Below are 16,881 nucleotides of genomic sequence, written 5' to 3'. Positions count from 1 at the left end.
GGTCTGTATGTCAAGGAGGAGCCTCTGTCTCACATTGGCAGGGTACACAGAGAAGGTATACATTGAATTTTCCATCTGGACAGGACAGGGGGATTGGGAAGACTGGCCTTTCTGCCTCCGAGTGGAATAGCAGATAAGAGAATGGTGCTGTATCTTGACTGTATATGGAAAGTAAGATGGGATAGAAGTAGCTTCCTTACCAGAGTAAAATTGACACATGGGAATGACATGGCAGTGGTTGTATAGAGAAGGCAGGAAGCACAATGCTCATTTTTCTGACCCAAACTGGGGAGGTGACCTAAGAAATGGTCTGTTGATGGTAAACAGTTTATGAGGGTTGGTTGATTGTATTAGAAATGTATACTATGGTGTGGTGGTGTGTAAGAAAGTTCTGAGTTTAGAGACTGAAGCTAGACAAGGAATTAAGGTTGTTTTGGACTGTGCAATGTGGTATTTTACCCATGTACATTTTATTTACTCGACTGTGTGAACTGTATGAGCATATTGAAATATCTACGTACAAATAACTTCCTCAATTGTTCAGTTCCATGGTTCTAAATGGCTAGGGTTTACTTATCTGTTAGACTCTATGTGTTTCCACTTTAATTTTAACTGGCAACCTTTAATTTAAAAGTAGAAAAGATATCTGTGTGTTTGCAAACTGGACTGCTTTACCTGCCACTGAAATGCAGCTATCCCTAGAGAGAAAGATGAGCAGCAGTTGTTCAGCACTACACAACATTTCAGTGAAGAACAGAGTCATGTTATAACTCCGATTTCCACCACCAGCCCAGAATTATATTGACCAGAGCTATTACAGAAGCATGTTATAACGGTTTACCTGCTAAAAAATATATTACAAATCAAATAAATGCATTTTGTTAGGTCAACTGGGGGAAAAATCAATAATACTTCACCCACTCCCCTCTTCCTTAATCCTTGCTTCTCCCTTCCTATGAAATTGAATAGTCTGCAAGTTGCTGGTGCCAGCTCTTTGCAAATTGCCTAGGACAGGTCTCTTCACTGATGGTTCATTTTGCCTTTCTGTAGCTGACATGCATTGTTATTTCAATGAAGGCTTTGAACTCAGATTTTTTTCATGAAAATTGGTAATGCTTCCCAGCTGAATTGAAGACATCACAATGTTTTCTATGAAATCCAGTAAAAAGAGCAATATTTTCTCATCAGACAAACTCTGAACTAATGGTGGCTTGGGATGTTACTGGTTATGTGGGTAAAAGTGGAAAAGGCACACACAATGGTGATGCTTCCAAAACATTGGCTACATACCAATTCTCTCCAAGATATGCTTTGGGCTATAGCATACCTTTTAAAGCACAACTAAGATAGGGAAGGAGCCAAGATACAGCATACTAGTGTGTAAGGGTGCTGTGGGAGTGCACTCTGACATGGCAGATAGTACACCCTTTTAAAAAGAGCCAGCCTGCAGTCACTAGAGGATGCTACATCATATCTTCTTGTTTAATGGGACATCACTCATTTTAGTGCCTTCATTTTTATTGTTGAAAATTATTTACATCAGAAACAAAGACTCATGAAACAGTTGTAGCTTATAACAAAGGGATTATTTAGACTAAAGGAAGAATCCGGTAGCATTTTAAATGTCTTGCAGGAATACGTCTTTGTGTCCCTCATTTAGGATCAGTCCATATTGTGAACCCCAAGTGTTAACACATCATATGTCAGGCCCCCAAAATCGTAAGATTGGCTTAAAAGTCATGAGACTGTTTGTTAAAATAAAAAATATTGGATTCTTTTTATTTGCTGTCTGGTTCCTGAACCTTTAAGGTACACTCAGTTTATGTTTTCAGGCTTTTTTCTACAACTAAAAGGGCTAGAAATATACATTTTTAAAAACTGAGCAGAGATTCTCATATAATCACTTGCCTCCAGGAGCTGAGGCTTTAAGAAAATTACCAAATATCACATTATAAAATTGTGATGTTGTCCCATATTTGGGCCTTGCCAGGTTGAGAGGCACATGATTCCATGGGATGTGCAGTTGATAGTCTCAGCCCATTTCCTATTCTCGTCTCACAAAAACAAATGCCCCAGTCAGCACCAGCTAGCACCAACCTTGTTAGTAGTATCAGCAAAGATGCCACAGAGACTCAACTACCGTTTCAGTCCCATCGGTGGTCCTTCCAGATCAGGTTGCAACACATTAGTACCCACTGGTGGAAAAGCTTGCACTGTTACTGCCAATGCAATATCTGATTTAGGGACTCCAGTCTCCAGGGTTGATAATTCAGTACATTTTGCCAGCACTAAAATGACTAAAGATATAAATATTTATTACACATAAAAATACCTATATATTCCAGAGTCAAGATGTTATGATGCAAACACATTTTAGCATTCAGTATATCATGTGCATTCAACCCTTTGTTCAATTCAGTTTGTTATATATATTCCCCGCTTAATAAGGATATTCTAAACTAGAATCATGTGTGCTTCTTGATTTGTTTCCCGAAACAGCATTTGCCTCCTTCTAGTGCACCTCTAACAGTTCCATGCAAAGTTTTGATTTGATAGGACAAGAACAGTGAGGGCATTAGGACCAAGAGAAAGACACACACATTGCTTTGTATTATGTCTGGCAAAGGGTTCCTTGACTGAGTGCTGTAGTTATGTGTGAAAGAAAGTCAGGGACTGACTAGTTCTCATCTGTTGATCACAGTTAACTTGACGCGTCAAAACAGGGGAAGCTGTCAGATCTGCTTGCAAAGATAATATCACTCCAGCCCAGGCAGCGATTGGAAACTTTGCAGTGGCAGGAAATATTCTGGAAGGAAACTATAAAAAATGGAATTTATTTTTACTTTTTCTCAGAATTAAAAACGAAAATCAAACTTAAAGCACCTTTTAATGAGCTTTTTGGTCAGCTAAATACATTCTTTCTTAGACAATCTGGGATTCTGTATAATAAAGGATCTCCTTTATCTAATTGGATCTATGTTATCTCTCATAAGTAGGTATTTTTGATTTTGTCTACAAATATACGGGAAAGCATGAAACAACATCAGTGAAATGCGAGGGGGAGGGGGAACCTCACAGCAGACAGTAATGACCAGTTTATTGCTGCAAAGAAACCAGAGAGCTGTGCTGTAAAAAATATCCAAGTGATATTTAGCATGACCATCTGTATTGTTTTGTCACCAACAGTATGCTCTTGAAGAAGAGGTGCAGATATGGATCACGTAAGCTTCAGTTTCTCTTGTTGTTGCTGATGCTGGGTTTTTTATTACTGATGGTTACAATCCTGAATCCACCATTCCGGGACCTGAACAAAGAGGGGACATCCCAGCCATTAAAGTTCAGTGCCAGAGAAGGGTATCAGCTGGACTTTCCGGAAACCCAAGAAATGTTGGAGACTCAGGAAGAGAGCCAGCAGTACTACCCCATGGTGGGGTTAGCCCCTTTCATTTCCCTCCGGGAGGACGAGCTGCTAGTGGCCATTGTGTCACCCATAGCCAGGAGAAACGACAGCAAGGCTAGAAAAGGATACCGAATGGTGAAGCAGCAGAGCAAAAGGCAGGAGGAAAAGACTAATGTCAAGCCCAGGGGAAACCAAGAGTCCCAGCTCATGTCCTTTCCTCTACAGGATTCAGAAGAGGCTGCTGGGGGTGAGCAATTGGCAATCCTTGGCCTGGAAACTCATGGCTTTAATGAAGCGCTCAGTGAGCGGATTTCTCTGCGCAGGGAGCTGCCTGAGGTGCGGCATCCTTTGTAAGTAAAACATCCTAATTATTTCCTATGAGAAACCTGACCCCTCCCAATTGTCCCCCTAAAAAACCTTTCCCTTGACCCCTAAGAAACCTGTCCCCTTTCTATCATATCATCTTCCTCAGTTGGAGCAACCAGCCCTCCTCCCCATAAGGAAATATATCCATTCCCCCAAATCCATGTCCCTTTCCCAAACTCCATGCTACGAGCTGGGACCCTGAAACACAGATCAGAAATTGGAGCTCAAACTAGCAAGACACATCCTAGTTAGACAAAGCACACTCCTCTTCCTGTCTCCTTAAATAACTTAGGGTACAACAGCTTTCATTTCATTCCATTATATCATCCCCTGGGGATACTGAGAGCACAGCAAATGCTATAACAAGAGCCATGAGAGACACTTGTCCCATTTTCTCCCTTTCTTAAATACTATAGTTGTTGTGGGGATTTTGGTTTTCTTAAAACAATAAGGCGGCGTGGAAGGAAGAATGTCTACAATGTACCAGAGAGACAAGGTGGGTGAGGTAGTATCTTTTATTGGACCAACGTACCAGTCACTCTGGGGGTTCCAGTCCCAGCAGAGAGGGAAGAACAAGTGTACAATGAATTAGTGTACAAGGCTATGTTATTTGTAAAACTCTTTTGCTCCTTGTTTATGTACCTCTCTTGCCCTTTCACTTTCACTGGCAGAGGCAATCGTCCTACTTCACCCAGGTAGCCAACAAGTTCTGACTTTTCAACCTGTGAGTGCACTTATTTATTAGCCTGCTCATTTAATGAGGAGTATGGCGGCCTCTGCTGGCACATATCAGAATGGGAAAATGTTGCAGTTGGCTGCTTTATTTAACAGGTGCCAGGGCCAGTCAGTGCTATTTAGCCATCTGTTGGTGTGTGAGAACTACGGGGCTGGTTGGTCTGTTGGAAAGGCAAGCTACGCAGATGAATTGTGCTAGCCATAAGATGCCAATATAAGGGACTTATTTATGCTTGTTTAGGTGTCTTTTGTTAAATAATCACATATACTTAAACTTATTTATTTACTGTATTCTATTCAGCTGATTCCATCCTTTGTTCTCAGAGTGCTTCATATGTAGGCAGTGGCCCAGATTCTGCTCTGAATTTCACTTGTGCGGGACCACTGACTGTTTGGGGACTGAAATAAGCAAAACAACTTGGGCCAAATTCAGCACTGAGTTACCCCTGCGTATAGTTATTGTGGGCTTGCTTGGGTGTCACTGTGGGCAGAATCTTGGTCTAAAAATGACTTTGCTCCCTGACTGCTGAATATTTTGCAGTGCACCTGATGTGAACAGAATGCCAGGACATTTGATGCATGTCCAAAGGGCTATAAAAGTATTGATCTGTTTGGTGTCCATTGCCACTCAGCTAGTAAAGCGATAACATTATTTTCTATTATATTCTGTATTCTCAAGTGGACAGTTTCGTGTATTCCCTGCAGGAGCTGATGATACCACTAACACTGGGGAAAGGGCAGAGAATAACAGAAAATCTCTGGGCCTCCTACACTTCGTCTTGTTTGGTTAGATTGTAAGCTCTCCTCTTTATGTCATGGTAGTCATATAACCCTCATCAACATAGTATCTGAATACCTTCCAGTCATTAATTAATTTTATCTCACAACACCCCTGAGAGGTAGAGAAGGACTATTCCTATTTTGCACATGGGGGAACTGAGGCACAGGTAGATTACAGGGCTATAGCCTGCTAAGAAGATCTAGTGAAAAGTTCACTGGCAGTTAGTCTGTGCATCAGTTGGTCTCGATGGGTGAGGTTCTACCTGGTACCTAGCCAAGCAGGTAGTGGAGGACAGAGAGAGCATCAATCCCCCTTCCTGAACGGATTCCTTAAGGCAGAATAGCAGCTCCGGAACTCACTGCTACTCCAATTATCATCTGAGGGGGTGTGACTCCAGAATGTGGTATAGGAGGGGAGAGAAAGCAAGTAGAGCCATGGCTCTGCCTCCCTCTGATGTGGCTAGCCATGTGAGATGGGTTATGTAGCAAGTCTTACAGGGATATAGCAGCTTCCATGCTCCCCAGAGCACTGGGAGAGCTCTGAGAGACATCCTGCCTTTCTGAGGCAGACTGTCTCTGATGCATCCCCTTTGAGTAGTGCAGCATACCAAAAAGACGTGATCTGGCCCTACGCAAGCAAGAGGTTTCAGATATCTTTTGCAGTGGTCATTTTCTGATGACTAGAGACAAATGGCAGTCCATGTTTGAGGAGACAAACTTCAAGACTTAGGGGATGTTTTCCATATTTGCTAACAGTGTTTGATATACATTATCTTTAATTTGTTTTTATTTCAGCTGAGTTACACGGATGAAAAACTAGAGCAATGCAGGGATGAATTATATAATTCTATAATTACCCAACCAAAACCAGCTAGAAATGTTCCAGAGAGTTATTTCTATACAATTCTACCTTTGTTGCAGCCTGTCTGAAGTTAGGTGGTAAACTGTTGTGGCAGGGACCATACCTACTTATTTTGAGGTACCTAACTTACTTGCATGCTGCAAAATAATAATGATAAACCCCCACTTCTATATATTTCATCTACTAATAAATCAGCTTTAAGATGTATGGAGTTTGTCATAGAACATACTCTTAGAAGTGCTGTCCCTTAGAGCTGACACCAAACCGTTGCATTGTCTTTTGCATTAAAGCAGTGCACTGGAACAACTAAATTGCCTGCTGTTCGCTGCAGCCTGCCACTCATGCGCTGTCCATAAAGTCTTGGACCCGACCATCCAATGTGGAGGGTGGCCCCTTTGACCTCTGCAGCTACACCCCACAACCTTACACGTCAAGCATTGCTCCGTACAACCATAGTCTTTCCTGCGTATCCCTGGTGCATGTCGGTGGTACTTTTCAAAACATGTATGAATAGAAGTCCTGGATCTCTGCCAACATGCACTCCACCCTCTCACGAAAACTTATCAATAGGACAAAATCATACCTCACGTAATCCCATTTACTTTTCTGGCTCGGGAGAGAGCGTGGCCAGGTGACCACGCCTAGCCCCGGGAATCCTCCGCTAATGGGGCCAATTGTACTTTAATGCTACTCTCGTTTACCAGGACCCTGAAGGTACAAATGCTCAACACCCTTCCAGTATCATCCCCCAGGGGTGCATTTGCCACCTTTGAGAACACCTGCTTTCTTCTTGCCAAGGTGCAGTTAGCATCCCCCTGGACAGTGGGGGTGAGTCAATCCTGTCATCTTGACTTTATGACAGGGCCTTGTCCACAAACCACGGTTCTTCTCTCTTGGGATTTTAAATGTCAGATATTATGTACCCAGGCAAATGCAAACATACAAAATGTCTAAAAGGTTTTAAATTACCTCACAAAACTACAGCTCCCACTGAAATGCTGCTGGGAATTGAATCTCAATAAGACATTTTTCTGAAACCGAGCAGGAGTCTCCTTTGACAGTGCCCTTGCCTTGTCTGAATTCATGTAGTGTTGACCACAATTCAGTATTGTTCATGGGTCAGATTAGACCCCTCTGCTCTGTCCCTTATCAGTCATGACCTTTACTTGTTTGAAATGATCAGCCAGTTATGGGCCCCTTCTTGACAGCCTGTGCAGCTGCCCCGAAGTATAGAAAAGGAGTTTCATGCGCCAACAGCCCCTCTCATTTAACTGAAGACTAGTTATTTGTAATTTTAATTCCTTGTCAATCACCATGGCAACTGAATGCCACACCAGCTAGGCTTCATAGTCCAGAGCAGTCATTTTCAGTCCTTTTCCGATCAACACCCCCCAAAATAGCATCAACTTTCTTGTCATGACAACACTAGAAGATGCAAAGCATTATGGGATTGTGGCAAAAATCCACAGTTGGTTATGGCAGTATTTGTTGCTCCTGGTTCAGAGGCTGCATCAGTTTCTTGCTTTCCCTTCCCTGTCTCTGAATACAATTGTTAAATCAGATTCTTCTGCTTGGAAACACAAATTGCCTCCTTCAAGACACTGGGTTTATCCCTTTTCTCCTGTCTTAAGTGACAACACAAAGATATTAAACAAAAAAACCAAACAAACCTGAGCCATATTGATCCCATTGCCTTTAATAAAGTTACACCATAGATTAATTTGGCCCAACAATTGTTAATTTGTTAATTAGTTTGGCCCAATGTGTGACTTTCATAAGTGAAATTCTGGCCTCATTGAATTCAATGACAAAACTCCCATTAACGTCAACAGGATCAGGAATATACCCCATGTGGGAATGCCACACCAGATCAGAACAGTGAGCCTTCTGGTCAGAAATCCTCTCTGAAACTGGCCAGTACCAAAAACCTGAAAGGAAGGAGCAAGAAATCTTGAAGTAGACAATTATGGAATAATCTGCCCACTCAGAGAGTTTCTGCTTAACCTCCATCCATCAATGGATGGCTTATGCCCTGAACCATAACCCTTTTTGAATGTATACCCTTTTTAGAAAAAAAATATATTTAACCTATGTAATGTAACTATAAATGTTTTCATTATCCATATAAACGTCTGATCTTCCTTTGATCATACTAAGTTTCAATAATATCATGTGGCAATGAGTTACACGGGCTTATTATGCATTGTGTAAATTAGTAGTATCCATTTAAAAGTTGTTGATTTTCAAGGAACAGACAAATAAATTGTTCTTGTTTTGTGAGAATAGGAAAATAGGCGCATCAGACTGACCTCCTCTATAACATTAATTAATTTAAAAAAAACAGGAGTACTTGTGGCACGTTAGAGACTAACACATTTATTAGCGCATAAGCTTTCGTGGGTTACAGACCACTTCCCACGAAAGCTTATGCGCTAATAAATTTGTTAGTCTCTAAGGTGCCACAAGTACTCCTGTTCTTTTTGCGGATACAGACTAACATGGCTGCTACTCTGAAACCTGCCATTAATTAATTAATTTCTATCTTATTCCTTATTTGCCACATCTTTAAATCTTTAAAGTCTTTCCATGCTTCCAATCGTTTTTGTTGTCTGTCTGGACCCTTTCTATTTCAGCTCTGTCTTTTTCAAAGTAGGATGACCAGAACCAAGCACAATGTTCCAGGTGAGGGCAAACTATTGTTCTCTATAATGCCATTATAATATTTTCACTGTTATTCTCTATCCCATTCATTAGACATCCTAACATTTCGTTTGCTTTTTTAACCATCACTTCACCCTGAGCAAAGATTTTGAGCTGTCTGCAATGAAGTAAGGGTAGATTGTGACTTTCAGCCTCAGAGAAATGGATGTGTTCATAATAATAAGTAAACAAAAAAGAAGTGTTGCAACCTTCCATATTGTGCCGCTCTCATTCTATCACATACAGCTGTCTGCAACAGGACTATGACCCCAACCTTCCTACAGCTAGTGTCATCATCTGTTTCCATGATGAAGCCTGGTCTACTCTCTTGAGAACTGTGCACAGTGTTATGGATACAGCCCCAAGGGCCTCTCTGAAGGAAATTATCCTTGTCGATGACCTCAGTCAACAAGGTAGCTCCCTTTTGCTCTCCCTAAATTCTATTTTCAAGCTCTTGGAAGGAAATTGTAATACTGCATGGCAGGGTCAGGGAGAATGGAACTAGAAGGACCCTCCAAAAGCAAGCTAAACATAGAGAAAACTGGTTGCCAAATTTTACTTTTCCTCCCCTAAAATTCAGCTTCATCCTACGTTTGAAAGTGTTTGTGTTTTCCTGTCATTTCCAATAGTTTTAAAACCTTTATTTTTAAACACAGTTCACCAAACAGATTGCTCTGCATGACTGCCCTGTCCTAGTCATTACGTCCCACTCAACCAATCTTTGTGTCAACCACAAATTTTAATCACCAGTGATTTTATATTTTACGTTCAGATCAGTGATAAAGGGGCTGAATAATGGTGGACCTCAAACTAATCTCTGCATGGGAAACACCCCCATTTGATGATGACTCCCCATTTACAACTACTTTTTGAAATGCCTCAGTTAGCCAGTTCTCAATCCATTTAATGTGTGCTTTTTAAATATTGGGGATAGCGCTAATTTTTTAAATGAAAATAGCATGTGGTACTAAGTCAAACACTTTACAAAAGTCTAAGTATATTTACATCCATGCAGTTACCATTATCAACCTAATTTATAATCTCAAAGAATGAAATCAAGTTAGTTTGACAGGACCTCTTTTCCATAAAACCATGTTGATTAATAGAGGATGGGAATATGATTAATGACAATCAGCTTTTCCATTATTTTTCCTAGGACTGATATCAAGCTAAATGGCCTATAGTTAGCCAAGTCATCTTATTTGCCATTTCTGAATATTGGCCCAACCTTAGCATTCTTCCAGTCTTCTGGAACTTTCCCATTAATCCAAGATTTATTAAAACTAATATCAGTGGCCCAGAGATGTCCTCAGCCAGCCTTTTTTAAAATCCATGGGGTGCAAGTAATCCGGGCCTGCTGATTTAAAGATGTTTATCCCTAGTAGATGCTGCTTAAAGACACCTTAGTTACTAATGGACTGGAAAGTACCTCCTCATCCTCATGTGACACAAAGTGCATCATCCTGCTTCTTTCCAAATGCAGAACTACTTTTTCCCAATGAAAGCTGAGATTCTTACAGAATTCCAGGAGCTGCAACTTTAAGAAAAAGAACAGATGTCATGAGACTTGTGATAATTTGGGGAAAGCTGGTGGTAACACTCAGAGATGACCCGTACTTGCTGACAGTGGGGAGGGCAGAGGGAGAGCAGTGGCTTTAGCAAATGTTACTGAGCATGCTCAGTCCATGTGAACATGTTCAGTACAAGCCAAGTAGCAAATCTGGGGGGCATGTGACCCGTGTTTCTCCCCCTCCCCATGCATCGTTTCTGATAACACTGCTTGCAGGGAGATCTTCTTCCATAGATTGCTCTGGGAAAACATGGATTCTTCACTGCTAGTAAATTATACTCTCACCTCAGAGTTTGTTCTTCCAGTTTATAATGGAAGGACACATAAGTAGGGAAATGTAAGGGAAGGTCACATTACTCCTGGCTTGTCCCTATTGGAAACAGAGGACTTCAGTCTCCACAACTGTGTTAGTCCAACATCTATTACAAGTTCTAAATTCACTTCACCTTGCGTCTGTTTTTAAACCAACACCACATTAAAAATAAAATGCTAGATTGTGCCCTTGGCATATAAATTGGTGGTTAAGATTCACTGCCCAAGGAGTAGCCTCAAGAGGAACTCTGACTGAGAAAGTCATCATTCCTTCCCAACTCTCCCCTTTCACAATGATGTCACGTGGGGAGAGTAGTGTACTGCACTCCTTTCCAGGGGCCTGCACACGCCTTCCAGTATGCCCAGCCAGTTCTCCTGGCTGACTTGTGGGGAGGCAAAACCACGGTTCCATCATTCCCTACCCAATTTCCTCACAGTGGGGGGGGGGAGAAGGGAGGGGGAAGAAAGGGGTGGCTCAGCACAGCCCCAATGCCCAGAACTGCAAGCTAGAAAGGTCTGACTTAGCTAAATAGGAGCTGGAGATGAGGCTTTGCTCCCCTTTACTCCCTGCATGGATGAGAAGGATGAATACAAAGCTAAACCAGAAATCATTTTACTAACTGGGGAGTACCATTTTTGCCACAAACTGTTTTTGGTTTTGGTTTTGTTTTTTTGATGACAGATTGAATCAGCACTGAAATCTGAATGACTGTTATATTTATTGCAGGGCATCTGAAGTCAGCCCTGAGTGAATACATCTCCAAGCTGGATGGTGTGAAATTGATCAGGAGCAACAAGAGACTCGGGGTCATCCAGGGTCGTATGTTGGGAGCTGCACGGGCAACTGGGGACGTGCTGGTCTTCATGGACTCCCACTGTGAGTGTCACACAGGCTGGTTAGAACCCCTGTTGGGCAGACTAGCCACTGACAGGTAAATATCCCTTTGGGCTTAGTGTACAAAATGTTTAGATGCTTGTTAGAAGGGAGCGTATCACCGTGAAGAACTGTGATCCTTGAACTATTTATATTGTTCATAATGCACAAGTTTATACTAATTCCTGATAATAGGACAACACTCATGATCTCTCAAAATTCATTTTTACCTTGGGTTTTCATGGTCTCTTCATCCCTTTATCCATACTGTGTTATTTTACTTTTACTCCATGTGCATTAACCTGAAATTTAGGAGACTAGACAGATCAGGCACTTAATAAGACACACTACCAAACCCTTTCTCTCTAGGGCTGCCTAGAGGGAATACAGCCTGTGTCTGTAGTGTATGAAATGCATTCGTATTGGAGCATATGGTGGCCAACATGAAATGAGTTGGCAATCCCAGACAGCAAGCAACAGATGACAAGCATCCATCAGAGAAACTGCTACAACAGTTGGCATTATTTGCTACACTTGTTGGCAGTCTTAATAGCGAGGCCAAGGATTGAATAGGCCCAGAGGCTGGATTACCTTCTCCTCCTGTGAGCTGCTCCTGTCAGATCACAGCTGATGCACATTGACGGGGCAGGGTGGGAAGGGCTGCGCTGCTTTCTCCTACGTTGTACCTGTGGTTGATCTATGGAAAAACAGAAGACTTTTCGGGCTGCCTAAATCCTAGCTATTTCACCAACACCAAGTTCACAAAGACAAATAGAGATAAAGCCTGGCTGTGATCAGCATTCAGCAATCACCAAGCATCACAAAGAGGTTAGGTTACTGAAGTGTTTCAAGAATCATATGCAGTAAGTACATACTCCTTAATAAAGAAAGAATTCTGAAGCCACTGAAAAGTAAATGTTTGAACATTAAATTCTGTAACATAACAGTAAACTAAGACTGTTTGTAATACAATGAATTGCTGAGGCGGTGTGGGTGTATTTTGAAAAGAAAAATATAATGCCTCCTTTAAAACACTTACTAGATCAGTAAGTAACCATAGTAAGAAGATGCAAACAAGGTTGTTCCCAGGCAATGAAATAGGCTGCTTTTACTGCTAACAATATCTGCTTTTAAATTCATTCATGTTCGCTTTTAGAGATGATTGCATTGTTCAAATGCAAAATGAAAGATGCTGTAAGTATGTGGAATACAATACTGTTCTAGGATTCCATGTCTGCCCTTTTCTAAAAGGGTCTCCCAGTAAAAGCAGATTGCTTTGTCTTCTGGATTATTTGTGGCCCACGCTGTTGAAGCTTCATTGCTCTTGTGACTCAAGCTGGCTTTGACTTAGTATCCAATGTCTGCACATGCTGCAATCATATCTCCTGATTGCAATGTAGATGTACCCTAAAAGAGCTACAGAAACCCTTAAAGGAGTGTCACAGTGACGCACTGCTCCATGGAAGCTTTTTACATGCCACTTCACAGGGAAATTACAAGAGCAGGAGAGGAAGCATGGCCCATGGATCCAATGGCACAAATTCATGCCACACTGATTCACTGGCTAAAATTCCCCATGGCAAGAGAGTGAGGAAGCCACCAATGCTACTGTCACCCCCAGGCTTCCATAGTGATCATGGAGCAGCTTCACTGGTGCCTTGTGCCCCATGGGAAAGGCTTCTGACCCCTACAGCACACACCAACAAACCTTGTGCAGAGCCAATGTGCTGATTGTTTACTCCGGTTTTGCACAGGGAACCAGGATTTAAGTCCTGAATAAAGGCTGCAGGATTTGCGGCCCATGAATAGAAATGTAGCCTGATTTGGAAAACAGTGGTGGCCCAAATCATCCCTTTCTAAATACCATAGCAGAAATGTTCCTACTCCAAGCAAGGGAGAATTTTGTAGTAGTTAAGACACAGGATTGTCAGTCAGGAGAGCTGGGTTCTAGTCTTGGTTCTGCATTGACTTGCTAAGACAGTTGGCAAATCATTAACCTCACCATGTCTCACGGTTCCCATCTGTAAAATGATGATAATGCCATCTATCCGATGGAGGTGATGGTGCGGGGGAAGTTACGTCATTATTTTTCATAAAGTCTTTGAGGTGCTTGGATGGAAGGTGCTATGGAAGTGCAAGGCATTAGTATAATAAACTTGAATTCATTAAGCAGGTGAGGAGCTGTGAAATTGAATCTATATTCACCTCCTTATACAATAGTGAAGCAGAAAACAAAGTTTCACTGACTCACGAAACACCCACCTCTTTTCCTCATTGTGCACTAATTAAGTTGTCACTCATTCACTTTAGCTGTAAAAGAAAGTGCTTTAGCGTAGGAGAGCACTTCATCAGCTACAGAAAGTGACTCAGCAACTGCCTGGGTTATATACTGCCTTTCTGATGTCTGAACCTTTGCAGGAGTTCCAACCAATAACAATCCAATGCTCTCCTAGATCTAATGTTAAAAAGGAAAAGAAAGAACAAAACAAATTTTATATATATATTTATACATACATATTATTTATATATATAAATAAATATACATATATATATAAATTCAAACTAACTTACTACAGGGAGACAAATGTGATATTAATGTAATATCCAACGTGAAGGCAGAATCAGATACTTTATCTACACAGACAGCTTCAACTCGAGTTAAGTTATTCCTTTTGAAATACAAAATACAGGCTTCTGGCAACAGCATCATACTTTTGGTTTTCTATTTCTGATATCAAGGAAATAGTCATAAGCAAACAATTTCAGATGTTTGTGAAAATCATGCAGTCCCAAGACTCCAAACACATTCGTGAATCAATCATGTTGCAAAAAGCAAGTTTGAAGAATAAGCAGCAGAAAGATGGTTTAATAATACTTTGCACTTACAGTAGAACCTCAGAGTTATGAACACCTCGGGAATGGAGGTTGTTCATAACTGAACAAAACATTATGGTTGTTCTTTCAAAAGTTTACAACTGAACATTGACTTAATACAGCTTCGAAACTTTACTATGAATGCAGGTCTCCTGAGTTGCATTTATTATCCTAATGCAGTAGGAGCTGGTGAAAATAGTAACCTAATACAGGTAAGCACAGATTCCTTGTCATATAAAATACTGACTAATTACATGGTAATCCCAAGCCAGCTCACTTTCTGCACTGGGGGTTTTAGACACCAGTGCAACTACACAGTTCTAGCTGCTCTGGTGCAACTGTACAAGTTTCAAATCAGGAGCAAATCACAGTTTATGCTGGTGCAACGCTTCTACATTGAGGGCTTGTATTAGTGTAGCTATATTGGTGTATCTACACCAGTTGATAAAACCTCAGAGTAAGACAAGGCCCCAGTCTCTTATGGCAAAGACCTATACAATTTAACAGGTATGAAACCAGTAGGTTTGTATAGGAATTATTCAAAAAAAAACAACCCCATATGGAATCATATCCTTTTCAGTAGACTTTTTAAGCATTAAAATAGAGAATATTGATAGGTTCTATATATAGAAAGGTTCCCATTCTCCAAGACTCCATGAGGATGGATGGCAGACCCCTAAGAAATACTTAGTTGCTCCAGGAAGTGGATCTGATGAATCAGGCCAATTGTTTTCAAAAGTGCCCACTAACTTTAGGATGCCTCAGTTGTTAGGTGCTCACCTTGGACACCTGATTTTCAGACCGGCTGAACACCTGCAGTTCCCACTGACTTGTAGGCAGTGTGTAAGTAATAGAGTTGGAATTTATGCAGGATATCAATCGTAACCTTATTTCTTGGGGAAAATGCCATGGGATCTTTAACTAAGACAAGTATAATTTGTTTCATCTAAGATAAACTAATTTCCACAGTACAATGCCCTCAGGTATCATGCTGGTAACTCTACTACCCCACACAAATGCCAATGTCATGCTGCCTAGTGCCTGCCTACCTTTCCCTAAAGATTTAGCTAGGGGTGTCATTTTCCATTTCCTGTCCTCAGATGTTGGGTTGTGTTACTGTGTGCCACTGAATTCCATCTCAGAGAGGGCTACATTTCAGTCGGGATCATCAAAGTGCTCCTTATATGTAAGTTTCAATAGCAAAATGTTAGGTAAGCTAAACTATAGGTGTGACTGCCAGCTCCATCTATGAATATAACATATTATTTGTTGATTAAATAGTTCCTTTCCCCAAGGATTTCAAGCATTTTACAAATACCCATTTGAGGCAGATAAACCGTGTTATTCCCATTTCGCAGATGAGGAAGTAGGGAAGTGAAGTGAATTTTTCTAAGGAAGCCCATGGCAGAACTAGGAATGGAACTCAGGGCTCCCAAGTCACCAGCCTATGGCTCACCCAGAAAAACATCCTGCCTAAGGTTATGTAGCCTTTTGGAATACCTTGTGATAAAAGGTTCTAGAGAAAGGAAAGATTATTATAGAGCTCTTTCCATCCTTATTGAAAAAGGATCACTATACACCTTATTGGATTACTGAATTCACTTAGCAGGGGTACTTGACTAGTTTGTGTTATTTTTTGGTTTTCGGGCTTAAGTTGATAACCTTATCAAAATTCTTTCCCCAGAAACTACAAAATCTTCCTAAAATAATTACCATGTGCACAGAGCCTCAAGTAAGACTTGTTTAGGATGAATTCTTTGAACCATAAATTTGAACCATAGATTTACTATGAAACAGTGCAGCAGTAAAAAGATAGGAAATGAAGGGTAAGAATAATGAGAATAGGGTCAGTTTTCACCATAGAGAGAGGTAAATAGTGGGGTCCCCCAAGGATCTGTACTGGGACAAGTGCTATTCAACATATTCATAAATGATCTGGAAAAAGGGGTAAACGGTAAGGTGGCAAAGGGTATGTCTACACTATGAAATTAGGTCAATCTTATAGAAGTTGATTGCATATGTCCACACTAAGCGCATTAAGCTGGCGGAGTGCGTCCACAGTATCATGGCTAGTGTTGACTTTCGGAGCGTTGCACTGTGGGTAGCTATCCCACAGTTCCTGCAGTCGCTGTTGCACATTGGAATTCTGGGTTGAGCTCCCAATGCCTGATGGGGCAAAAACATTGTCACGGGTGGTTTTGGGTACATGTCATCAGTTGCCCCTCCCTCCGTGAAAGCAACGGCAGACAATCGTTTCGCGCCTTTTTCCGTGCAGACGCCATACTGCTGTCAGCAGACGGTGCAGTAGGACTGCTAACTGTCGTCGTCATCCACCGCTTCCGCTGCAACTCTGCTCTGCTGCTCTTGTCTCCATAGTGAATTTCTCCATGTTGTCTGTCATGTGCTCC

The 16,881-nt window shown here is 41.3% G+C and overlaps 1 protein-coding gene across 2 annotated transcripts in view; it reads left to right on the top strand.

Annotated features, from left to right (window-relative positions):
• Window positions 1-2,634: 2,634 nt before the first annotated feature.
• Window positions 2,635-16,881, top strand: part of GALNT15 (polypeptide N-acetylgalactosaminyltransferase 15) — a 41,125-nt gene continuing 26,878 nt past the window's right edge. Inside the window, exons 1-4 of one of the 2 annotated variants that reach the window (XM_027822032.3) lie at window positions 2,635-2,992; window positions 3,187-3,750; window positions 9,090-9,256; window positions 11,453-11,657. In XM_027822032.3, the coding sequence (XP_027677833.2) occupies window positions 3,188-3,750; window positions 9,090-9,256; window positions 11,453-11,657 (935 nt within the window). In that variant the 5' untranslated portion in view covers window positions 2,635-2,992; window position 3,187. Of the gene's footprint in view, window positions 3,751-9,089; window positions 9,257-11,452; window positions 11,658-16,881 lie in introns of both variants that reach the window. The other variant, XM_043540992.1, reaches the window with a different exon arrangement.

This window comes from Chelonia mydas, chromosome 2 (genome assembly GCF_015237465.2).
Source record: "Chelonia mydas isolate rCheMyd1 chromosome 2, rCheMyd1.pri.v2, whole genome shotgun sequence".
In the NCBI taxonomy this organism is placed as follows: Eukaryota; Metazoa; Chordata; order Testudines; family Cheloniidae; genus Chelonia; species Chelonia mydas.
The sequence above is the reverse complement of the archived record's forward strand: the minus strand, read 5'-3'. Positions and strand labels throughout refer to the sequence as shown.